General features: G+C 37.9%; 1 protein-coding gene across 1 annotated transcript in view; it reads left to right on the top strand.

The window, feature by feature from the left end:
* pfkm.S (phosphofructokinase, muscle S homeolog) overlaps window positions 1-25,254 on the top strand; it is a 47,306-nt gene extending 22,052 nt beyond the window's left edge. Inside the window, 19 exon segments of the mRNA NM_001093452.1 lie at window positions 1,200-1,389; window positions 2,441-2,606; window positions 3,546-3,590; window positions 4,033-4,141; window positions 4,595-4,690; window positions 5,067-5,159; window positions 6,800-6,925; window positions 7,035-7,099; window positions 8,276-8,339; window positions 9,157-9,303; window positions 10,179-10,249; window positions 11,312-11,399; window positions 11,817-11,969; window positions 16,045-16,209; window positions 18,918-18,979; window positions 20,106-20,217; window positions 22,034-22,133; window positions 22,219-22,324; window positions 24,543-25,254. Of these exon segments, the coding sequence (NP_001086921.1) occupies window positions 1,200-1,389; window positions 2,441-2,606; window positions 3,546-3,590; window positions 4,033-4,141; window positions 4,595-4,690; window positions 5,067-5,159; window positions 6,800-6,925; window positions 7,035-7,099; window positions 8,276-8,339; window positions 9,157-9,303; window positions 10,179-10,249; window positions 11,312-11,399; window positions 11,817-11,969; window positions 16,045-16,209; window positions 18,918-18,979; window positions 20,106-20,217; window positions 22,034-22,133; window positions 22,219-22,324; window positions 24,543-24,687 (2,103 nt within the window). The 3' untranslated portion in view covers window positions 24,688-25,254.
* Window positions 25,255-25,548: the final 294 nt, after the last annotated feature.

Raw genomic sequence — 25,548 nt, 5'->3', positions numbered from 1 at the left:
ATTGCTTAAGTCTTTAACTTAGTGATGCAGAACTCTAAGGAAGTTATTACAGAGACCCGGACTGGTAATCTATATATTCTGGCTAATGCCATTGAGCCTGCTGTAATGTGCCATAGACTAGTCACTACAGTTAATATTGGGCCTGTTGTGGGGGGGGGGTGTATGGGCCTCTGTGTATTTGAAATGCCAGGGCCTATTTTTAATCTCACTCTGGACTTTATAGCTCATTGCATCCCAATGCTCATTTGTGTGCCTTTGGAATTCCCAACTTTAATAACAGGAAATAAACAAATGGAAATATGGAACCAATTTACACAGATTTGCATTATTTTCATTGTTCACCTTTGAGTTAACTTTTAGTACAACATAGACTGTAATAGTCTAAGACCATTTGCAATTGGTCATTTTGTATTTGTGTTTTTTTTAAATTGTTTTACTTTTTTCCCAGCAACTCTCAAGTTTGCAAGTTCAGCAGTTATCTGGCTAGGGTTCAAATTACCTTAGCAACCAGCGAGTGGTTTAAATGAGAGACTGGTATATGATTAGGAGAAGACCTACATTGAAAAAGAAATAATAAAAATTAACTCAGAGAGCAATTTTTTTGGCTGCTGTGGTCAGTGACCCCCGCTTGAGAGTTGGAAAGTGTGAGAAGAAGAAGAAGAAGGCAAATAATACAAAAACTATAAAGAAAATAAATAATGAAGACCAACTGAAAATTTGCTTAGAATTGGCCATTCTATGACATAAATAAGTTAACATAAAGGTGAACCATCCCTTTAATGCTTAGCTTGGAATAAATAAAAAAAAAACTTGTAATCAGTGTTAAACTTGTTCTCGGTTTAAACTTTTGACTATTAACAATTGGAACTTGGGTTACATCTGTATTCCTTCCACTCAGGTTAGACCTTGGTGAAGTTCTATTAATGGTATTTGTTTTACATTGCACATATCACTGTCACAATTTAGGCACTGTTTTATTAATTCCTATACGCCCACTACCAGGGTTTACAACTATCTTTATTTAGTAAAGTCAAAAGGCATATTTTGAGCAGGCAAAGTTGTCCTTTTAAAACAGTAGGAAGCAATACCTATGACAATTATTTTTAAAAAGTTTTACTCTCATTCCTCAAAATATTGTGAGCTTAATGTGGGCATGTCTTGGTAAAGCCTACATTTCAAAACGAATTTCATTCTTTTAGGGTGGGACAGTTATAGGGAGTGCAAGATGTCAAGATTTCCGAGGCCGAGAGGGTCGACTTAAAGCAGCCTGCAATTTGGTAAAGAAAGGAATTACCAACTTGTGTGTTATTGGTGGAGACGGCAGCTTGACTGGAGCAGACACTTTTAGATCAGAATGGAGCGGCTTGCTGGCTGATTTAGTGAAAGCAGGTAAGCGCCCCCACCCCCCATGAATCCTATGTTTTCTTTTTTTACTCTGCTCACTAAGGTATATTTATTATCACACTGTGCAGAAGTGAAAGAGTATTTCCCCACGGAACCCTTTTGCCTGGGGGAACGGATGTGCTTTGCACCTTGCACTGGATAAAAAAATCCGGCATGGTCTGGTCCAGAGTGCACCATCAGGGAGAGTTAAATGATGATGTGCGGGTTAGAAGATGGGTAGGGACCAGTATGAAGGATACCTTCATGCCACCTCTCATGAATACATCATGTGAATTTGAATTTATCACACCTTGACCATGGAAACAGTTCTGATTTGATACTTTGCCACCTAAAACCTGCAGCGTTCATGTAGAAATATCGGCAGAGGTCCGTTGAACTATTTGAAGATGTTAATAGCTTTCCTGACATTCTCGGTTTATTTTAGAGCAAAACTTGGATTTGCATTTGATTCAGATTTTCGGGTCGTTCCTCTTTGATCGACTGTTAGACATTTAAGTTTTATCATAAATAATTTCCCATTACAGTTGTGAGTCAAATTTATTAGTCTTAAAAAAAAATTCACACAACTTCGAAATTCGACCTTTGATAAATAACCCCTGTAGTCTCTAATAAAAGGATATTTTGCAGCATAGTTACTGGTCTGCCTTCATCTACTTTCTACATAATGTTGTCAAGCTCCATACTGCAAGAGTATTTTAACGTCTCTTATGGTTGCAGTTTGGAAACCCTTTAATCAAGTTGTCATACAAGGTAGAATCAGTGATGGCAAATTACTGTTCTGAGATTAAAGAAAGATTTGTATTCAGTTTGGAGTCAAAATAACAGGATCTCAGAAAGGAGCCTATACTTAACCTTGAATATGCAGTGTTCCATATTTAATGAGTACCTTGCCTATTGCATACATACACGCATCAGTAAATTTTAACTCCAGACCACTATGAGTTCCCAGATTTTGCTTTCTCACATTATCTATCATAACACTTGTACATTTCATGTATGAGTTTATTTAAATTAAGACACGTGTGCCTTTGTACAGATACTATTACTGAAGATGAAGCCAAAAAGTCCAGTTATCTGAATATCGTTGGCTTGGTTGGATCCATTGATAATGATTTCTGTGGGACGGATATGACAATCGGCACAGATTCTGCCTTGCATAGGATAATGGAAATAGTAGATGCCATCACAACCACTGCACAAAGGTAAGCAATTACACAATACTTTCTTTGAAAGGTAAAATATAAAGGTTACAATTAAATATTGCATTAAATTAGGCATTTTACTCTTGACTTGAGCAAACACCTATTTGTTAATAATGGGGCTCAGTTATTAATTTATTAGATCTTATTTTGCCACAGTGTTAGCGAAGTCTTTGGAATCCCCCTGTGATTATAATCATTTACCAGTCTTGATAAAGGCTGGAATAAAGCGAAAAGCATTGCCTTTGGCACACATGCAACAGATGGCTGCTGTTTTTATTTATTTATAATCGCTTACCTGATACCCCAGGCCAGTGCTCCTGTTTACCAAAAACTGAACCAGTCCTGGGTATTTTTGTAGAAGCTCATTGTTGATGGGTTTTTTTTTTTGGCTTTTACTGTCTTTTTCCCATTCTAAGATTTATACCTTTTCTCCTCCTTAAACCCATGCATTACATGGGTTGTACATCTTTAAATGAACTTTTAGTAAAATATAGAGAGTGATATTCTTAGACAGTTTGCAGTTGGTTTTCTCTTTTTTATGTTTTCTTTTATTCAGAAACTCCCCAGTTTGCTATTTTAGCAATCTGGTTTCTAGGGTCCAAATTATCAAATGCATTGATTTAAATAAGAGACTGGAATATGAATAGGAGAAGGCTTGAATAGAAAAATGAGAATATTTGTTTTTAGATGGGGTCAGTGACCCCCATTTAAAAGCTGGAAAGAGTCAGGAAAATCATTCAAAAATTATATATATAAAAAAAAAAGCACAATTTCAAAGTTGCTTAGAATGTCATTCTATAACATACTAAAAGTTAATTACAGGTTAGCCACCCCTTTAATTTCCTTACATATTGAATTACATAGCCAGTACTGTATTTTTTAAGTATAAATCTATATGCAAATAATGTATAATTTTCATAATTTATTACTGTTTTTCAGTCACCAGAGGACCTTTGTTCTTGAAGTGATGGGTCGACACTGCGGGTATGTGTTATACTGTGTGTCATATAATTAACACTGAATAATCCCGAGCAAAAAGTCATTGTCGCCAAGTATTTATCTTATTTTTTTACTGGGCGCAAGTACAGTAATTATAGACTAATAAATCACTGTAAAATTATCAACCTATATTTTTATATTCGTTTGTTTCACAATACGAGTCCTGCGTCATGTCCGGCACCCGCCGAATACCCGCAATATGATTGGGACTCGGGCGGATTCTTCTTCATTTGCCCATGCAGGTCTCTACAGTACGTTCAAATGAAATGCCATAAATGCCATAGAGCAACACCTGAGACCCTCCAATTGTATAATTCTAATTTTAAGCCTTTCATTCTGTTTTTCATTTTATTGAAGATTTCATATTGTCAATATAGTTTGCATGTTTGATACACCACTAACTCCATGCATTTCTCTCTTTTATAAGGTATTTGGCCTTGGTAACAGCCCTTGCATGTGGTGCTGATTGGGTTTTCGTTCCAGAATCACCACCTGAAGAAAACTGGGAAGAACATCTTTGTAGAAGGTTAAGTGAGGTAACATAATATTTTAATTTTTTTTAAAAATTTGAAAATCTATATGATGAAATGATTAGTACTCATGCTGCAAATTTCCAATATAACAGTTACCCACTGTTCTGCATGTACTGCTATCTAAAACCATGATGATGACTAGAAAGCCAAATACTACAAGTATTGTGTGTGTGTGTGTTATATAGTGGATTAAAACAATTCTCTGCAGGTTCTTTTCACTGTTACTTCTCATTTATGGATACCACACACTGCAAAATATGGGCACCCTGAATTCTCATTAGTTTTTACTCTTATGTATTTATACTGTTGAGACCTATTTAAAAAAGGTAAAAAGAAAAGTCGCTATACAACAGAATTAAAGAAATCAAGTCAGGTGTATGTATATCTGTGGGCAGCACGAATGCTAGTAGTATCGCCCTCTCCTTGACTAAGTGCTAACTGCATGTGTGTTTTCAGACGAGAGGACGTGGATCACGGCTTAACATTATCATTGTTGCTGAAGGAGCAATTGATTTACATGGCAAACCCATTACATCTGATCTCGTTAAAGATGTAAGTTGAATTCAGTTGCAATATAGATGGGGGTATATACAGTAGTTAGTAGGGACATGGTAGAAGGCTTGTCATTGAATGAACACCAAATAAAACACGAAATATTTAACTTTTTTTCTAATGTAGTAATAATTGTTACAAGTTTCTTGGACATTTTTTTTTGAACAGAGCTATATTTGAAATGTTAAAGCTAAAACTGCCAGCTATTAAGGCATATCATGAGCTACCATCAAGAGACTCTATGCTAGCATCAGAACACTACTTTGTATTAGGGTTGTAGCCACACTTGCTAAGGGGTACATTACAATTTAAAACTGTTGGTAAGGCACTAAGGCAACTGGTAAACTAACGCTTGTTCTTTTTATATATGTAACAGTTAGTGATAAAACGTCTTGGTTATGACACAAGGGTCACTGTGCTTGGCCATGTTCAGCGAGGTGGAACACCATCTGCCTTCGACAGAATATTGGTAAGAAGAAGTGTATGGTCTGTCCTTATTAATCATTCTCCGTTATAATTTGTGCCATATTTGTTTGACTGTCATGTGTGGGTTGGTAGTTAGCCTTAAAGGAGTTGTTCACCTTCCCAGCAGTTTTTTTCAGTTCAGTTGTTTTCAGATTGTTTACCATAAACAAAGACATTTTCCAATTGCTTTCCATCTTTTATTTTTTACCGTTTTCTGAAAATTTAAGTGTAACGTTTAAAAAGGACCTGGCACCCAGACACAAAAATCTGTATAATAAGTCCTTTTCAAATTAAACATGAAAGCCAATTTCTATTTTTTATTAAAGCATTCATAGCTGTTGAAAAATCATTTAAAAATCTCAGCTGTCAATCAAATATTGTCTGCCAATATTCCTTTCACTTTCCATTCAGCACTTCCTAGATGTCACTGCTCTCCCCACATTCCCCCTTTCTATTCACTGTTTAATTGTGTAGCCAGGGCATGGGGATGGACATCAAGTCCCCCATTCTGGTGCACAAACAAGATTCTGAGATGATGCAAGGCTTGCCTTAAAGGATCAGTAACATAAAATTTTTTTTAAAAAAATTCGTTTGTAGTATAGAATGAAATAAATACAAATGGGGAGCCTGTCGACATCGCCTTCCACACAGTAGAGAAGAAATTGAGCGCCGCACAATGGTTCGTTGTCGCCCTGTCGCCTTTTCTGTAGAGGACAGGAAGTGGAGTTTCTGTTATTTCTTAATAAAGGCTTTGCTATTTTTTGAAGTTTAATTTGTCTTAGTGTATTTATTTCGTTCTATACTAACTAATTTTTTTTTGTGATGTCCACAAAATGGCTCCTGCTTGCTTGCCATAATTATGAATTCCCAGACTGAACGAAACAAGATTCAAATAATTGATATTATATAATTAAAGGACATTTTGCTTGACTAATGTGATAAAATAGGATTCTGAATAATTTTTTTGGGTGATGGGTCCCCTTTAATGTTCGTGTCTCTAGTGTTTGTCTGATAGCTTCTTGATCCAGTAGCATGTGAACTGTTGCAATTTGCTTCATGTAGTTGATACAATTAGTTGATACATTTCTCAGCAGCATCTTTGAAATAGTAGCAAATATTGTATCAATTCAAACAGCTGCCTTCAATGAAACTCAGGGATTCTGCTCAGCAGGCACAAAGATAACAAATTTATCAACTGGGAGGCACATTTATCAAGGGTCGAATTTCAAATTCATGTGATTTTTTTTTAAAACTGCCATAAACTCGAAATTTGACCAATCTAAATTTATTAATAAAGTCGAATTTTCTCAGCTCGGACTAATTGAATTGACGTGCAAACTATTCTAGATTCAAATTATTCTAGATTCAATTTAAAAAAAGAACTTCGGAGAAAAAACTCAAATGTCAGGACTGCAAACATCACCAAATTGATCCCTGGACCTTTCTCATTGACTTATACAATAATTTGGCAGGTTTTAGGTGGCGAATAGTCGAATATGAGTTCTCAAAGGGCCAGAGTATGATAAAGCTTGAAATTCGAATTAAAACTCGAATTGAGGTTGAATAATTCTGAAACCAACTGAACTAAAAATAGTGTTTGAAGGAGAATAAACCCGTTAACCAACAATTGCATTTGTCCATTAGGGAAGCCGAATGGGTGTTGAAGCTGTGATGGCCCTATTGGAGGGAACCCCAGATACACCAGCTTGTGTGGTCAGTTTGTCTGGAAATCAAGCCATTAGACTTCCATTGATGGAATGCGTACAAGTGGTAAGCCTTTTCTACATCATAAATTATATATAATATATGTGTGTGCATATCTATCTCAAATGAAAACAGATGATTGAATAGGGCTGGTAAACGTTTGTAATTCTAACAGACTAAGGAGGTGACACAAGCCATGAATGAGAAGAAGTTTGAAGAGGCCTTGAAATTACGAGGAAAGTAAGTGTTTTGACCAAATCTAATACTTCAAATGTTACATTTCACTAAACAAACCAATTTTCGTTTATTATATCACCACATGAGTTTTTGTAACCATAATACAGGTATGGGACCTGTTATCCAGAACACTTGGGAACTAGGGTTTTCCGGATAATGGATCTTTCCGTAATTTGGATCTTCATACCTTAAAGGAGTTGTTCACCTTTGAGTTATCTTTTAGTATGATATTGAGTGATATTCCGAGACAATTTTCAATCGGTTCTCATTTTTTTTATTTAAGGTTTTGGAGCTATTTAGCTTTGCATTCAGCAGCTCTTTAATTTGCATTATAAACAATCTGATAACTAGGGTCCAAATTACCTTAGCAACCATGCATTGATTTGAATAAGAGACTGGGATATGAATAGGAGAGGACCTTACTAGAAAGATGAGCAATAAGAAGTAGAAGTGTGTAGCATTTTCAGCAATCTGGTTGCTAGGGATTACTTTACCCTAGCAACTATGCACTGATTTGATAAAGAGACTGGAATATAAATAGGAGAGGCGTGAATAGAAAGATAAGTAATTAAAAAGTAGCAATAACAATACATTTGTACCCTTACACAGTATTTGTTTTTTTAGATGGGGTCAGTGACCCCCATCTGAAACCTGGAAAGATTCAGAAGAAAAAGTCAGATAATTCTAAAACTACAAAAAATAAATAATAAAAACGAATGGAAAAGTTGCTTAGAATTGGCCATTCTATTACATACTGAAAGTTAAGAGGTGAACCACCCCTTTAAGTCTACTAGAAAATCATGTAAACATTAAATAAATCAAATAAGCTGGTTCCGCTTCCAATAAGGATTAATTATATCTTAGTTTGGATCAAGTAGAAGCTACTGTTTTATTGTTACAGAGAAAAAGGAAATCATATTTCAAGATTTGGATTATTTGATTATAATGGAGTCTATGGAAGATGCCCTTTCTTTATTTCAGAGCTTTCTGGATAATGGGTTTCTGGATAATGGACCCCCTACCTGTTTATGTATGTGTGTGATAAGTAAAAATCTGTTTTAATAGAACATATCATTAGACCATTCTTTAAAACCTGTGAATACTCTGCAAGAAATGATAAAATCATGAGAAATTATGGTATACCCAGTAGATTTCCAACCAGCTGCTTTATTTTTGCAGGAGTTTTGAAAATAACTGGAAGGTTTATAGAACATTGGCTCATATCAGACCTCCATCTGCAAAGGTACAAAGCATAAGAATTTAATACTTTTTGTGTGCAACGCCTCCCAACTTAACCAACATTTGATAAGACACCCCCTAGAATCTTTTAACTAGGATATTGAAATAATGAAGTATATTGAAGGCACAAAACTCACCTTAAAGTAGAACTTAAACCCTAAAAATGAATATGGTTTAAAATGCCATATTTTATATACAAAACGTATTGCACCAGCCTAAAGTTTCAGCTTGTCAATAGCAGCAATGATCCAGGACTTCAAACTTGTCACAGGGGGTCACCATCTTGGAAAGTGTTTGTGACACTCACATGCTCAGTGGGCTCTGAGCAGCTGTTGAGAAGCTAAGCTTAGGGGTCATCGCTAATTATCAAGCAGAAAATGAGGTTGGCCTGTAATATAAGATGATGCTACAGGGCTGATTATTAAATTCTGATGCTAATTGCACTGGTTTCTGTGCTGCCATGTAGTAATTATGTGCATTAATTACTAATCAGCCTTATATTGTGACAGTCTGTCACTAAGCACTGGAAGTGACGGCAGCACAGAGCATGTGCAGTGAATCAGCAGAAAAGAAGATGGGGAGCTACTGGGGCATCTTTGGAGACACAGATCTTTATTGCCTAAGGGCTGTGGTTGCCTTGGGCTGGTCCAGGAGCCCAAAACATAATGTACAACATTTCGAGCTACTTCTTTAGTTAGGCTTTAATTGGCATTTCAGCTTCCAATGCTTTGGGACACAAAAGGTGTTACTCAAGCTTTGTAAGGATACTGTTACTTTTATTCATTGTGAAAGTAAGGCAAACGCTTGTTTTTTTCCTATAGAGTGGGTATAATCTGGCTGTTCTGAATGTTGGAGCACCTGCAGCAGGTATGAACGCAGCAGTGAGATCCACAGTGAGAATTGGCATTATTCAAGGTCACAGAATGTTTGCTGTTCATGATGGATTTGAAGGACTTGCAAAAGGACAGGTACATTGGTTTTGACTTCTACTCTAGCAGCATTGTAGTAATGTCTTTCAGAAAGTTGTGTCGCCATATTGTGATCATTACTGTTTTATAGCATTCATTCTTTCTTTTCTTGTTTCCAGGAGTGGAATGGGCAAAGACTAGGTGGAGGGACAGACCACAATTACATTTTCAGAAAAATTGGCCAAAACATTTTATAGAATCTGCCACCTTTTCAGTGGTAGCGAGTCTATTTTCTGTTCCATGAGCAAATGGATCATTATTTTATTGCTGTATCCCATATGATGCTGCATATTCAGTTTTGCATAGCATTTCCATTGGAAACTACTGAAGTTATTTCCATTTACTGATATACAATAGTTGAAACATGTCCTATTTTATATATTTATGTAAGCCCAAATGAGGGTTATGAATAAGATTTGATTACAGCTTTATACATTTCTGAACATGTATGATTTCCAACCCCCCCACCTCCTGTAATGGGTATCTTAAGGTGCCCAAAGCTGCAGACAGACCCGAGTCAACAGCTTATTGGCTCGTGTGTGGGGCCCTCTGACGGGCTTCCTCGATTGGTAGGGCTAAAAATCCTGTTGGATTGCGGACTGCATCTGTTCGTTGATTCGGTACTGTGATCCGACCGCACGTTTACCCTTCGTTATGATCCGATCATTGGGCCCTAGGGCCCACAATCGGATCAGCCCGATATCACCCACCTCAAGGTGGGCATATCGGGAAATGATCCGCTCGTTTGTCGTCATCGCCAAACGAGCGGATCTCTGTGTATGGCCACCTTTAGTATTGCAGTAAGCCATTTTCAATAGATTGTATTAAAGCCACTACAATTGGTATGGCTCATATTGTATTTCCTCCATTGACAGATTGAAGAAATTGGATGGAGCGGTGTTGGTGGATGGACTGGACAAGGAGGATCCCGTCTTGGCACTAAGAGGTAAATTGTAAAGTGCTCTATGTGTGTATCGACCTTATAGCCAGATCTGGTCACTGATTTATTCCTGTGTAGCTTACTGTTTACATTTATAGGGAAAAAGTTGTCACATAGATCATTTTGTGACATCCTTCTTCCTATTATGTTTTTATTAGGGCTGCAAAATACACTTCCGAGCAGACAGATATATCTATAACTAATTTTTACAACTGGCATGTTTTTTATGTGGCAGTACCCTGTTATTTCTCATTTTTATGCACATGTGTAAACACTTTGTACAAAGAACTGCTAAATTGTGTGTGTGCTCTTCACAAATTGCTGTTTGACCTAGTGTCAACCTATGGCTAAATGTACAGCCATGTACACTGGACAATAGAACTGATAATCTTCTTCTTCTACCATCTATTTTAGATGTAGTGGACTAAGCCTGCTGCCCAAAAGTACCTATAGCACAAGAACTGGTCTCTAAAGCATCTGGTGTCTGCCCCTTAATCAACCACAATGGCACATTTTGCCAAGGCAGTGTAAAAACACTGCACTTTTCATTACCTTGGTGCTTCCACATGATGTCAAATCAACCAGTATTGGTTAGGATGCTGATTAACCCTTACAGACACTCATCTGTTAATTCTCGACAATTTCTGTTAAACAATTCTATACAGATGTCTGTTATCTGGAGATCTTGTTTCTGACTGATGAATTTCTGTCACTTGCCTAATTTGCACTTGCTAGTTTGCTAAATTCAATGACCTTGTAGCGCCCTACTGACTAAAAAACAACAACAAAAAAAAACTTTTGGAATTTTTCACTGCAGAATGAAAGGTGTTTTCATGATATATATCTGCACTTGGCAGATTGAATGGGGTTGGCTTGTGATGATTTTATGACAGTTACTCCTAAAGAACATAGAAAGAAAGGAAACCTCTGGGTTGGAGTATATAGTTTAGAATGGTGATTAGAACTAATTGCTGATTGGTTGTTGTTAGCAACTGCATTGGTGCACTTAAACGCCTATAGTAAATGAGCCCTTTTGTTGTGTTTAATATTTATCTGTTTTTGACACAGGACTCTGCCCAAGAAATACTTTGAAGAAATCAGTAATAACATAAGCAACTATAATATACATGGGCTAATCATTGTCGGCGGTTTTGAGGTACGTCATGAGATCATTTTTAAAAAAAAACAAGTTATCCTATCCTATTTCCAGGATAGAGGATTTAAAGTGCCAGTAATTTAAAAATGGTAAAATACATATATCACACTTCAGAAGAGTAGAGATGCTTCTTTAGCCCTGATATCCAATTGGGTTGGTCATGGGTACATTGATTAACAAATAATAGCCATTAAAGGCTTATCTGTTCAATTGGCAGTTGCCAAAAATACATACATATCTGAGGACCATTGATCTATTTGGCTGATGATTGTATACTGATGATTGTATACTGTATACTTGCCAGGGTGTGTCTTCATTGGTAGGAGAGGTGTAAAACTACTTAGCACATGAGGAGTCACTTTATTAGAAATCACTAGATTAAAAATTGTGTTTCATACTGTTTGCAATTTATATCAGGCATTTACAGGCAGCTTGGAACTTATGGAAGGACGATGCAAGTATGAAGAGCTATGCATACCCATTGTTGTTATCCCTGCCACTGTATCAAATAATGTTCCCGGATCTGATTTCAGTATTGGAGCAGATACGGCTCTCAATACTATTACAGTTGTAAGTATTTCTCAATTTTACTGTTTTCTTACATTTTTATGTTTGCCTTTTATATTGCATTTTAATAAGCCAATATTTACCCGGGTTTTTTTTTATCTCTTAAAAAAGAAAATATATCATAGGGGCAGATTTACCAAGGGTCGAATTTCGAAGTGTAAAATACTTCGAAATTCGACCATTGAATTGAATATCAAAGTCAAAGTATTTTTCAACGAATTTGGCCATTGAACGATCTAATTAAAATCGTTCAATCGTACGATTAAATCGTTCGAATCGAACGATTTTACTTTGATGTGTGAAGACTTAGAAAAATGGTCTAGAAGGTCCCCATAGGCTAACATAGCACTTCGGCAGGTTTAATTTGGCGAAGTATTGAAGTCGAAGTTTTTTTAAAGAGACAGTATTTCGATTATCGAATGGTCGAATATCCGAATGATTTTTACTTCGTATCGAAGTCAAAGTGAATTCGAAGTCATAGTATCATATTTGATGGTCCAAGTATCCAAAAAATTACCCAGAATTTCGAATTTTTTTACTTCGAAAATTCCCTCAAATTCATTTCGACCCTTGATAAATCTGCCCCATAGTGTATGGAGTGTTCACATTGCATTTATTTCACAACTATTAAATAGTAAAATGCTATATTATAACTAATTATGACTACTTTCTTTACCTATTTGGAATTCTAGCCATTCCACCATGAACTACATACAATATGCAAAGTACACCATATTCTTGACCAGTAAGTGTGTGCTGGCTTTATACCTGCCATGGCAAAAAATAAGGCAAGTGTCTGTGCTGAAGCATGGTAATGCCTTTAGATGAGAAGACAATTATAATGTTCTCTTGAGAGTATCTAATATCTGCCTGGGTGAAAAAGCATTTCCATGAGCTCTGGTTCATTTGTGTGAGCCAGGCCCAGACTGGCAATCTGTGGGTTCTGGCAAATGCCAGAGGGGCTGCTGTAAGGTCCCATAGAAAGTCAGTATTTAGTGGGCTGGTAGGGGCTTTTTGGGCCTCTGTGAGGGCTGATTGGGCCTCTGTGTACCTGCAATGCCAGGACCTATTTTAATTCTCAGTCCGGACCTGGTGTGAGCTGTACATTGTAACCAAAGGCTGTGAGTGCTTCTTTTATATTGTTAGGTACAGCTCTTAAAGTGGTGGTTCACCTTTAAATTAACCTTTAGTATATTATGTAATGGCCAATTCTAAGCAACTTTTCAATTGGCCTTCGCTTTTTTTTTTTATAGTTTTTGCATTATATGCCTTCTTCCTCTGATACTTTCCAGCTTAAAAATGGGGATCACTGGCCCATCTAAAAAACAAATGCTCTTTGAGTCTACACATTTGTAGTTATCACTACGTTTCCTATTCAAGCCCTCTCCTTTTCATATTCCAGTCTCTTATTAAGATCAATGACTGAAATTGCAAACTGGAGAGCTGCTGAATAAAAAGCTAAATACCTCAAAAACCACAAATAATACAAAATGAAAACCAAATGCAAATTTGTCTCAGAATATCACTTTCTACATCACACTAAAAGTTAATTTAAAGGTGAGCAACCCCTTAAAAGAAAGAAAACCCGTCAAATGTGGCATGTGATTACACTTCTCCATATTGAAATGGCTAGGTACAAATGAATGGGTACAGTAACTGCAGTTCAGCTTGCAACCAAAACAGAAAATTCAAAAATAAATAAACTATACTGAAAATAAATCAACAAACAGAATCTTTATTTTTCTTTTTGACATTACATAATTTTGATTGTTATTGTTAACCTTTAATGAACATATGTTGATGTTATTTTTTATATAGCCCAACTAATAATCTGCATAATAAAGGGTGAAGTCAGCCAAAAGAGCCCTCGCCCTCTTCTGTAAACAAAACTAAATTCTGTACAATCATTTTTGAAACTATTCACTTAACCCTCTGCTACACACTTAGGGGCTCATTTATCAAAAATAGAGTACATGAAAAAAAAAAAAAAAAAGCAGACAAAACATGTGCGACGTTGTTCTTGAATGCTATCTTATTTAATTAAAAAAACCTTTTTCTGCACCTGTTTTTCTCAAAAAAAAAGTTGTGTGCTAACAAGAATCTCACTGTCCCATTTATTTTGCAATGAAGCTCAGAATCTCGAATGTTGTAATACAACCTCGCCAGCTTTTACTTGCCGGGTTTTTTCTGGCGACTTTTCGCATTCTCTTCCTTTAATAATTCTGACTATTCGAGGTTGCGAAAGTACTTCCACAATTTCTCTCTGTGGTTTTTCTCAAGTTGATCGATTTTTGATTTTAAATCAGCCCCTAAGTGAATACATATGAATCACAACTTGCATTTTCTTTCGCTTACCTATGTATTCAGAACCGCTTGTAACACAGCTACAGCCTATCATGTTGGTATAACCATTAGTGGGTATCTCCAGTAATAGACAAAAGAAATAAAGATGGAAAGTAGGCCCCAGAGATTCTGGGCCATGAAACTAGTTCTCCTTAATGTACTCCTGTAATTGGCTTGTTCCTTCTGCTCCTATCATAAGAAAACAGAACAACAGCATTTCACATTCATTAAGTAAGGGGTTAGGGCAATTGGTTGGCTGTCTTCAGATATCTCTTTCAACATTTCCTTCCTACATTTCTATGCATTTGTCTGCTAGCTGGAGACTCATAAAATATGCCATATACTTTTCATATGCACAACCTAAGGATAGAACATAGGGGCAAATTTAGTAGGCAGCGAAAATTCAACAGCGACGGCTTTGCATACAGCGCAACACTTTGCCAGGCGAAGATTCGCTCAGACAACGCTAATTCACTAACATGCTAAGCCACGTCAAGGGCACCGAATGCTGGCGAAGTTGCGCTACCGTTAATTCAGCAAGCAGAGAGAAGTTGCGCTAGCGTTGTCTAATTTGCATACGGCATGGGAAAAAAAAAAAGAGTTGTTATATTACCCTACACATGTGCCCAGTGTATAGTTTATTTGCCATATGTTAGGAAATGTATGGGGGAGCCCGGGTACCCCAAAAAAATTTTACGGACTTTTGCAGCCTATCACCCTGAAATAGTGAAAAGACGCCAGCGTTTTTTTTGGGATTAAGAAAATTTTTCAACAAAATATTGAGGAAACTCTATACATTCCATTGCACTTCGCCTGGTCTGAGCTGGCAAAGGCAAGTCTGGTGGAACAGGTAATGATCAGTAAAATGCGCATCTTAGTGAATTTGCGGAGTTACGTCCATTCGCCAGAGTGCAAATTCGCCAGGCGTAACAGTGCGAACTAACGCTAGAGTTCATCTCCTTCGCTAGCGAAGTAACGCCAGCGCCCGTTAGTAAATCGGCGAAGTTCCGAAATGACATCATGCTGGAGAATTTTCGCCAGCGTTGGTCGCTTTGCCCTTTAGTAGATTTGCCCCATAGACAGGCCCGGATTTGTGGCGAGGCCACATAGGCCCAGGCCTAGGGCGGCACGTTTTTGGGGGCGGCATTCCGCCCAGCCGCCTGTGCTCCCCAGTGCTTCGGTGCTCGCACACTGGCGCTTTTGCAGAGCGCACGGCCTAGGGGCTCCCGCCCAGCGAATCCGGCGCTGCCCATAGAATCTGTGGTTCTCCCCCTACAACTCCAGCACCTGGCAAAAATATTTGACACATACAAAATCTTGAATATTGCATTTATGGAATACAAGTATACAAGCGTTACAAATAATCAGTAAACTGTATTCTTCTAAACGCTGCATAATGATGTCATTGGTTGTAATGGGTGCTTAATGATGTCATTAAAATTCATGCATTATAAAGAAAATAACACCCTGTATTAACCCCGTATACATTGTCCAAGACTAGTATAAATGAACTCTCTCTGAAGCCTTGTACCTTTATATGGTCAGGGAGTTAGTTGGACAATATCCTTTTATTTTATATTTACATGAGGGAGGTATATTATTCCTTGTATATTTGCCAATTCCTATCTCTGCATTGCCAACTAGAGTTGCTACAGGCTTGTTCATAAAAGGTACATGTGTAATTACAAACATGTAAAAATCATTACATAACCTACATGTTTTCTGCTCCCCTCAGACCTGCGATCGAATCAAGCAGTCTGCCGCTGGAACTAAGCGCAGAGTCTTTATCATTGAGACCATGGGAGGTTACTGTGGTTATCTGGCTACTATGGCAGGATTTGCTGCTGGTGCCGACGCAGCTTACATTTATGAAGAATCTGTGAACATACATGAATTGCAAGTAAGGGCATGGAAAAATAATGCATTGATGCTCAGAGAACATGAGATGTTTAATTGCTTTATTTGCTGTATTTGCGTTTTCTACCCTTACCCTTCTGCCTGTAAGGTCGGTATGCAAAGACACCACAGGAGGTATTGCATAAAGTTATGTTGTTTCCCACATGCATTACCCTAGCACTCCACTATATAGCTTTTAGAGAAAATAAGATCCTAGTCATGCACACACTAAAGAGAAAATGGCTGCATTTAGTAAAAAGAGACACATTTAGCTGCATGGTTTTGAGAAAGTACAGTATGCATAAGCTGATGCCCCCCGTCAAGGTAGTGTTCTTCTGTCAGGTGAAAAAGAGAGAGTATTTTCCTTGGAGGGAGAAAAAGGATACTTGCTTTTATCTTTACTTGGCATGATCTCTTCAAAAGAAATCCCTTTGCTTTTGAGCTTATAAATACTTTTTTACTGCATGGCTGTCCTTAAGTGATAATACTCCTGATGTATTGATACAAACTTGGAGCTAGGCAAGGAGAATATTTACACTTTAGTGACTATGCCCCATGGTCTCCATTGAGACTCCGCTCTCCTGCAGAGAACTCCCCATCACTTCCCCACATTCAGCTACACCATTCTGCTTTGCTTAAAACAATTTCCATCTAAAGCAAGTTCTTTCTCTTTTAGCACAGGCCTTTGCACACGTGTCTCTGGAATTCATTAGAACTTTAAAGGGGAAGTATAGTCTAAAATAGAATAAGGATAGAAATGCTGTATTTTGTATACTAAACATAAACATCAACTTACTGCACCACAAGCCTAATCAAACAAGTGATTTATGCTTTTAAAGTTGGCCACAGAGGGTCACCATCTTGTAACTTTGTTAAACATCTTTGCAAGACCAAGACCATGCACATGCTCAGTGTGGTCTGGGCTGCTTAGGGATTAAAGGGAAAAATTATCAAAACAGCTCAAGTCAAAAAATATCTGCCAGAAGCCGATACAGCAAGACTGATTAATAATCCGAATATGCAGACTGCACTGGGTCCTGTGTTGTCATGTAATCTAATGTGGATTTTATAGTTTTTGTATTGTTTAATACTTACTTTATCCAAATCTGCAGAACCAGTGGATGCAGCAAAATAATCCTCCAAATAGAATCCCAGTTTATCTGTTTAAATCTGGCTCCATGATCTTTGTCCCTGCAGCTGGAGTTGGAAACAGTTAAGGGGCTGAAAAGGCAAAAATAAAATCCGATACAAATCTCTACACAGTCGCAGACTGCTCTACAGGGAAACAAACAAAGCTGCTTGAGTTCTGCATGGCTGGGAAGTAAGGCGGGGGCTCCCCCTGCTGTTCATAAGTATGATTGTTTCCCTGGAGAGCATTTAGGGACCGTCTGACAATTCCTATCCACTGCAGTAAGTGAAGGGAGAATATCACTGCATACCGTCAGTTTTTATATAAAAACGATACACATTTTTGAATTAAAGTATATTGGAGATAGGTTTCTTTTTCATTAAAGAAAGTAAATATAGTATTTTATTTTTTTTGCCTTTACATGCCCTTTAAAGAGGCAGGTTTGTGAGAGCCAGCATTAAAAGACCGGAGCCGCCTCCCTGTATAGATATATCAAAAACCAGTTAAAACCATTTGGGCGTACATAGGCATGGCATTGTATCATATGCTATGCACATTATACCAGCACATTACACCAGCACATTACACCAGCACTCTACCACAGTTATGGGATCCATTATCCGGCAACCTGTTATCCAGAAAGCTCCGAATTACGTAAAAGGCTATATCACAGCGGCTCCATTTTAATTAAATAATTCACATTCTTTTAAATGATTTCCCTTTTCTCTGTAGTAATAAAACTTTTATTTCATTACTACAAAGAAAAATAAAACAATTTAAAAGATTTAAAAGTGTGAATTATTTGATTAAAATGGAGTATATGGGAAACAATTAATAATTCTTAGCTGTTTTATTACTACAGAGAAAATAGAAATCATTTCCCTCGGCTAAGATATAATTAATCATTATTGGAAGCAAAACCAACCTATTGGGTTTATTTAATGTTTACATGATTTTCTAATAGATTGTAGATTTTCTAGTCGTGTGAAGATCCAAATTACAGAAAGATCCATTACCTGGAAAACCCCAGGTTCCATACCTGTACTTGATTCCAACGAAGATATAATTGATCCTTACTGGAGGGAAAACAATCCTATATAGTTTATTTAACATTTCAGTGATTTTTAGAGGATTTAAGGCATGGTGATGCAAATTACAGAAAGATCCCTCCTTAAAGCCGCAGGTCCCAAGCATTCTGGATAACAGGTTTCATACTTTATTGTATTGTACATTCAAAATATTCAGGTGGATTAAAGTAGCACCAGTTCCCTCTCTCTGAATTTGGCATGTATTTATCAATTCTCCTGCACTACTGTATGGATGTCCAGAAACCATGCCCTGTTGATGAGTCACTAGTACTAATTGGAGAGCTCGAAGTTAGAAGCTGATGGCTGTTCCATGTCAGCCATAGTAAGTACCTACTGTTAGGTTACCTGTAACTGCTGCAAAGGCAAAAAAAAAAACTAGATGTGCATGTTTATGCATATCCATTGTAATAGGCACAGAAAGAATGATTATTGTTTAGCAAATGGTAAACCATAAAGCCTTGGATAAAGCCTGATATGTATGTATTCTTGTTACAGACAAATGTCGAGCACCTTACAGAAAAAATGAAGACCACAGTAAAAAGAGGTTTAATACTGAGGTAAGTTTGAGTAAAGTAAAAGTATCTTTTCTTTAAAAAAAAAACAGAACCAGCTTGGATACTTTGCTGCAGAGCATGGATTCACCATCTTTCCTTTGCTTCTGAGTGTCCTTGCAGCTGTTTGGGATGGGCACATATGCAGTATAGATGCCATCAGGGGGGACAGTTGTAGGGGGCCCGAGGGTAAGGGGGGGCCCAGTCACGCCACACTTACTTGATTTGCCGGGCCCCCCATCTTTCTGAGAGCTGCTGACTTCGGGAAGGCATGGAGGTTTAAGGGGGGGGGCCTGGCCACCAATTTTTTTTTCTCATGTGGGGTCCTAGCCACAAATATTTTTTAATGGGGGGGGTCCTGGCCACAAATGTTTTTTATGGGGGGCCCTGACCACCAATATCTTTTTATTTTTTATTAACATGTGGGAACCCTAGCCACCAATAGGGTTCCCCTGTGGGGAGGGCGGACCTGTAGGTGGGGCTTGCAGTGGGCGCAGCCCAGGGGCCCTGTGATTTCTTATGGCGGTCCTGGATGCCATACTGTATTATACATACCCCCATCTCATGCTACCATAAGGGACATCGAACAGCAAAAGTAAGATTGTACTACCATTCTCTGCAGCAGAGTCACATGCCAGGGTAAAATGTTATTGACTTTCTTCACTAGGGGTGCCTAACAAATTGCCGTCTTGTCTTCAACCAGTACTATTTTCTTCTTACTACCCCCGCCTCTCATATATACATTTTTTAATACCAATTTAGAACTTTGCGGGGCTCCTGGAGTCAGAGGTTAACCAGTATCAACACCCGTTCACAGATCACTTCCCCACTCTGTCGCTTTCTTTTTGGAGTACTCCTTCTCCACACACAGGAAAATCTATAAACATAAAAAAGCGCAACAGCAGGGAATTTTTTTCTAAGTATAGTACAATCCCCACATGAAAAGTTGTGAGTGTAACTTTTTATGTGGGGATTGTACAAAACAGACTAAACTCCTGCTGTTGTGCATTTGTATAATTATAGATACATTTTTTAATGTTTTTATATGTTTTAAATGTTCTCAACTTTCTTCATTATGTATAATATATCCTTTTTTTAACTAATCAGTAGTATTTTTCTTTCTATGTAAAAGGAATGAGAAGTGCAATGACAACTATTCCACAGATTTTATATTTAATCTATATTCTGAAGAAGGAAAAGGTGTTTTTGACTGCAGGAAGAATGTCCTTGGTCACATGCAGCAGGTAAAAGGCTTCCATTTATGGAAAGTCACAACCTCAGAACATTTGGGTAATGTACTGCACTAAGATGTTGAACGTTTGGTCTGCTGTGTAAAAGCAAAGACACACCTAATATTATATGGGGACAATATATATTTTAGATCGGCACTCCAAGCCTGTTGTGCAAACTAAGGGCAGAGCAGATTCTTTTTCTTTTTTCAATTGCTGGCTGTACCTTAAGGGATACTGTAAAGGGAAAACATGTTTTTTTCAAAACATGTCCGTTATTTGTGCTGCTCCAACAGAATTCTGCACTGAAATCTGTTTTTTAAAAGAGCAAACCGTTTTTTTTTAATATTTAATTTTGAAATTTGACATTGGGCTATACATGTTGTCCATTTCCCAGTTGCCCTCAGTCATGTGACTTGTGCTCTTCCTAACTCCATCTAGTGGTAAATATTAGAATAGCACCCAAGCAGGAGAACACCTGCTTTGCTATTACCTGACCTGGGTCGTATTGAAGTACAATGAGAAGGCGAGAAACAATAGTTGCCTCAGAGCAGTTCTTTTCTGAACCGCTTCATCCTTCTGAAACCTCAGAATCAGGCACAGAACCCTACGATGGCTGCCTACACACCAATATTACAGCTAAAAAAAAAAATTGAAAAAATTGTTAGTTTAAGAATAACATTTTAAATTATAGTAAATGACTTTTGTTTGTAATATAAGCTGATGCTACAGGGCTGATTATTCATTGTTGCTACAAATTGCACTGGTTTCTGTGCTGTCATGTAGTAATTTTCTGTATTAATTACTAATCCGTTTTATATTGTGACATTTATATTCTATGTGTACTGTATATTGTGAGTCAGTCCCTAAGCTCAGTAAGTGACAGCAGCAAAGAGCATGTGCAGAGAATCCAAAGAAAAGAATATGGGGAGCTACTGGGGCATCTTTGGAGACACAGATCTTCCCTGCTAAAGGGCTATGGTTACTTGGGCTGGTACAGAAGCCCAAAATATAATGTACAAAATTTCTGCCCTACTTCTTTAGTTAAAGGGATCCTGTCATCGGAAAACATGTTTTTTTCAAAACACACCAGTTAATAGTGCTACTCCAGCAGAATTCTGCACTGAAATCCATTTCTCAAAAGAGCAAACAGATTTTTTTATATTCAATTTTGAAATCTGACATGGGGCTAGACATTTTGTCAATTTCCCAGCTGCCCCTGGTCATGTGACTTGTGCCTGCTCTTTAGGAGAGAAATGCTTTCTGGCAGGCTGCTGTTTTTCCTTCTTAGTGTAACTGAAGGAGTCTCAGTGGGACATGAGTGTTGTTCTTAGATCTACCAGGCAGCTGTTATCTTGTGTTAGTGAGCTGTTATCTGGTTACCTTCCCATTGAACTTTTGTTTGGCTGCTGGGGTGAAAAGGGAGGGGGGCGATATCACTCCAACTTGCAGTACAGCAGAGCACAAGTCACATGACTTGGGGCAGCTGGGAAATTGACAATATTTCTAGCCCCATGTCAGATTTCAAAATAGAATATAAAAAAAATCTGTTTGCTCTTTTGAGAAATGGATTTCAGTGCAGAATTCTGCTGGAGCAGCACTATCAACTGATTCATTTTGAAAAAAAATGTTTTTGCCATGACAGTATCCCTTTAAGCTTTAGTTCTCCTTTAAACAAATGAGACCTGTACATACACCACTTAAGGCTCACAATGAGTATACTATGATAACATTCTCAATCAGCTCAAGTGCATGAGAGCAAAAATGCCGAGAATATTTGACTAAAAAAACTGTATATTAACTAAAAGCAAATAATTTTATTTTGTTTTAGGGTGGAACGCCTACCCCCTTTGATAGAAACTTTGGCACAAAAATGGGTGCAAAGGCCGTTCTTTGGATGACAGGGAAAGTAAAGGAATGCTCTAGACATGGTATTTATCTTGAAAGTAAACTTTCTCAGGAATCCTGTTGCATATTCCAGAATACTAATTAATCAAACATTTTCCAATCTCGCAGGCCGCATTTTTGCCAATACGCCAGACTCTGCTTGTTTGCTTGGAATGCGCAAGCGAAGTCTTGTTTTCCAGCCTCTAGTTGAACTTAAGGAGCAGACTGATTTTGCGTAAGTTACTCTACATTTGCACCGTTCTATCTCTGTGTAGCCCTGTATTCACTATTTTGTGTGCTAGATTCCCATTGTATAGCAATTTGTGTCAAGATCCTTGAATTTGTTCTGTGCTGCACAGGGCAGGTTTTCTGCTTGGCCAGAGTGGGTATTTGACCCTCAGAATCAAAGGGCCTTTTATGGGAAAATATTGCCAAAACTGCAAAAAGTACAGTCTACGCACTGTATAATAGTCATTATATAATCATATAGTCATATGAAAAAGTTTGGGAACCCCTCACAGCCTGCAAAATAATTTACTAAATTTTCAACAAAAAAGATAAGTGGTATGTCTTTAATTTCCCAGGAACATCTGAGTACTGGGTTGTTTTCTGAACAAAGATTTTTAGTGAAGCAGTATTCAGTTGTATGAAATTAAATCAAATGTGAAAAACTGGCTGTGCAAACATTTGGGTACCCTTGTAATTTTGCTAATTTGAATGCATGTAACTGCTCAATACTGATTACTAGCAACACCAAATTGGTTGGATTAGCTTGTAAGCCTTGAACTTCATAGGCAGGTGTGTCCAATCAGGAGAAAAGGTATTTAAGGTGGCCAATTGCAAGTTGTGCTTCTGTTTGACTCTCCTCTGAAGAGTGACAACATGGGATCCTCAAAGCAACTCTCAAAAGATCTGAAAACAAAGATTGTTCAGGATCATGGTTTCTGGCAGGGGTCCCCAACCTTTTTTGGACCGGTGCCAAAAATTATTTTTTTGCAGGGGATGGGGGCGGGGTCAGCAGCAAATTTGGACGCGCTGGCGTCCAATTTTGGCGTGCCGGCATCCAATTTGGCGGCCTCGTTTTTGCGCACTAGGCTCGGTGGCCCAGTGCGGGAGTGTCTGCGGCCCGCTTTTGGGCCGTGGACCGGCGGTTGGGGGCCCCTGGTTTAGGGGAAGGCTACAAAAAGCTATGTCAGAGGTTTAAACTGTCCGTTTCAACTGTAACGAATGTAATCAGGAAATGGAAGACCACAGGCACAGTTGCTGTAAAACCCAGGTCTGGCAGGCCAAAAAAAATACAGGAGCGGCATATGCGGAGGATTGTGAGAATGTCTACAGACAAACCAAAGATCACCTCCAAAAACCTGCAAGAACTTCAAGATCTGAAAGATCTTGCTGCAGATAGTGTATCTGTACATCTTTCTACAATTCAGCGCAATTTGCACAAAGAACATCTGTATGGCAGGGTGATGAGAAAGAAGACCTTTTGCACTCACACCACAAACAGAGTCCCTTGTTGTATGGAAAGCTCTTTATGACAAGTCACGGGCATTTTGGAACAAAGTGCTTTGGACTGATGAGACAAAAATTTAGTTATTTGGTCATAACAAAAAGCGCTTTGCATGGCGGAAGAAGAACACCGCAATCCAAGAAAAACACCTGCTACCTACTGTCAGATTTGGTGGAGGTTCCATCATGCTGTGGGGCTGTTGGATACTCCAACAAGACAATGACCCTAAACACACTTCGAAATCTACAAAGGCATTTATGCAGAGGGAGAAGTACAATAATTTGTAATGGCCATCACAGTCCCGCGACTTGAATATCTATGGGAAAATCTATGGGATGATTTGGAGAAGGCTGTCCATGGTTGGCAGCCATGAAGTTTAACTGAACTGGAGAATGAATGGTCAAAAATACTGCCATCCACAATCCAGACACTCATCAAAGGCTATAGGAGGCATCTAGAGGCTGTTACATTTGCAAAAGGAGGCTCAACTAAGTATTGATGTAATATCTCTGTTGGGGTGCCCAAATTTATGCACCTGTCTAATTTTGTTGTGATGCATATTTTCTGTTAATCCAATAAACTTCATGTCACTGCTGAAATACTACTGCTTCCATAAGGCATGTCATATATTATAAGGAAGTTGCTACTTTGAAAGCTCAAGCAATGATAAAAACAAAATTCCAAAGAATTAAGAGGGATTCCCAAACTTTTTCATATGACTGTATATATATCCTTTCAGTTGTTATTCAGCAGCAGCTCCCAACAGCCCATTGACAGACAAGGTCAGTTAAAAAGGCATTACTCGATGAAACCCCCACCTACAGAATACAAATTGTATTTCTACAAGCAGCAGAAACAATGTCCCTGTATACTGACTCCGGTTACTCAGTCGTAAATGTGTAATGTACTATAACTAATCTGTCATACTCTGCTTAATTTTTAGCCATCGTCTCCCTAAGGAACAGTGGTGGCTGAAACTTCGCCCTATCCTGAAAATTCTTGCAAAATATAAAATCAACCTGGACACATCTGACCATGCACATATGGAACACATTACACGTAAGACATCTCATCCAACCAATATCTAGTGCAGGTGCCCTGTTCTTGTTGCAGAGGGTGCTGCCTGTTATGGTTACGGATGGACAGGAGACATATGAAAGCATGAATGGGGTGTTTTCAACATGCAGTGAACTTATTTTGCTATTTTAAATGTTAATTATTGAAATGTTCGCTTTGTAATGTAGACAAGAAATATGAATATAAAGTAAAACATAAAGGTGCTGTTCTGAGCACCCACTTGCCAATAATGAATTCTGTGATGCCAAGTAAAGTATTCTGGGATTACAGATCTCACTGTACTGATACTACTACTACTAGCGAATTACTGCACAGTACTACTGAGTTGACTAAAATGTGCACATTAATCTGTGTTGAGAGCCTCGGTTGTGTTATACTAGAATTAGCCTGGGTTTTGGGGTAATTTATCTAAACAACTTCTCAAATGGATTTTGTCACACCACAGTACTGCTTACAATTATTTAACTATATGAAATTAGATTACATATGTCAGATTCCTTGTCAAACAAGCACAAAATACTGTATTAATGATGGGTAAATGTGTTAAAAATGTTGCAATTAAAAACATTAAAAAAAAATGATGTTGTATTTGGGCTTTTTCTCACTGAAGAACTGATTCTATGAGACATATTGTTGGGTTGCAAGCCTATATTGTAACTTTATTGGCATCCAAGCATAATTCTTACTGGCCAGGTTGATAAACCCTACTGCCTTCCAGGTGGGGATACAGGAACAGTTTGCTGCTTTACAACCCTCAGACTGTAGCACTGACACGTTTACATAGATTAATATCATTCACTTCCCCAGTGGATTTTACAATCTAACTCTCTTATTACAAACCAGTTCATCTGTCTGTGTGCTTTTGGAGTGTG

Source organism: Xenopus laevis, chromosome 2S (assembly GCF_017654675.1).
Source record: "Xenopus laevis strain J_2021 chromosome 2S, Xenopus_laevis_v10.1, whole genome shotgun sequence".
Lineage (NCBI taxonomy): Eukaryota > Metazoa > Chordata > Amphibia > Anura > Pipidae > Xenopus > Xenopus laevis.
The sequence above is the reverse complement of the archived record's forward strand: the minus strand, read 5'-3'. Positions and strand labels throughout refer to the sequence as shown.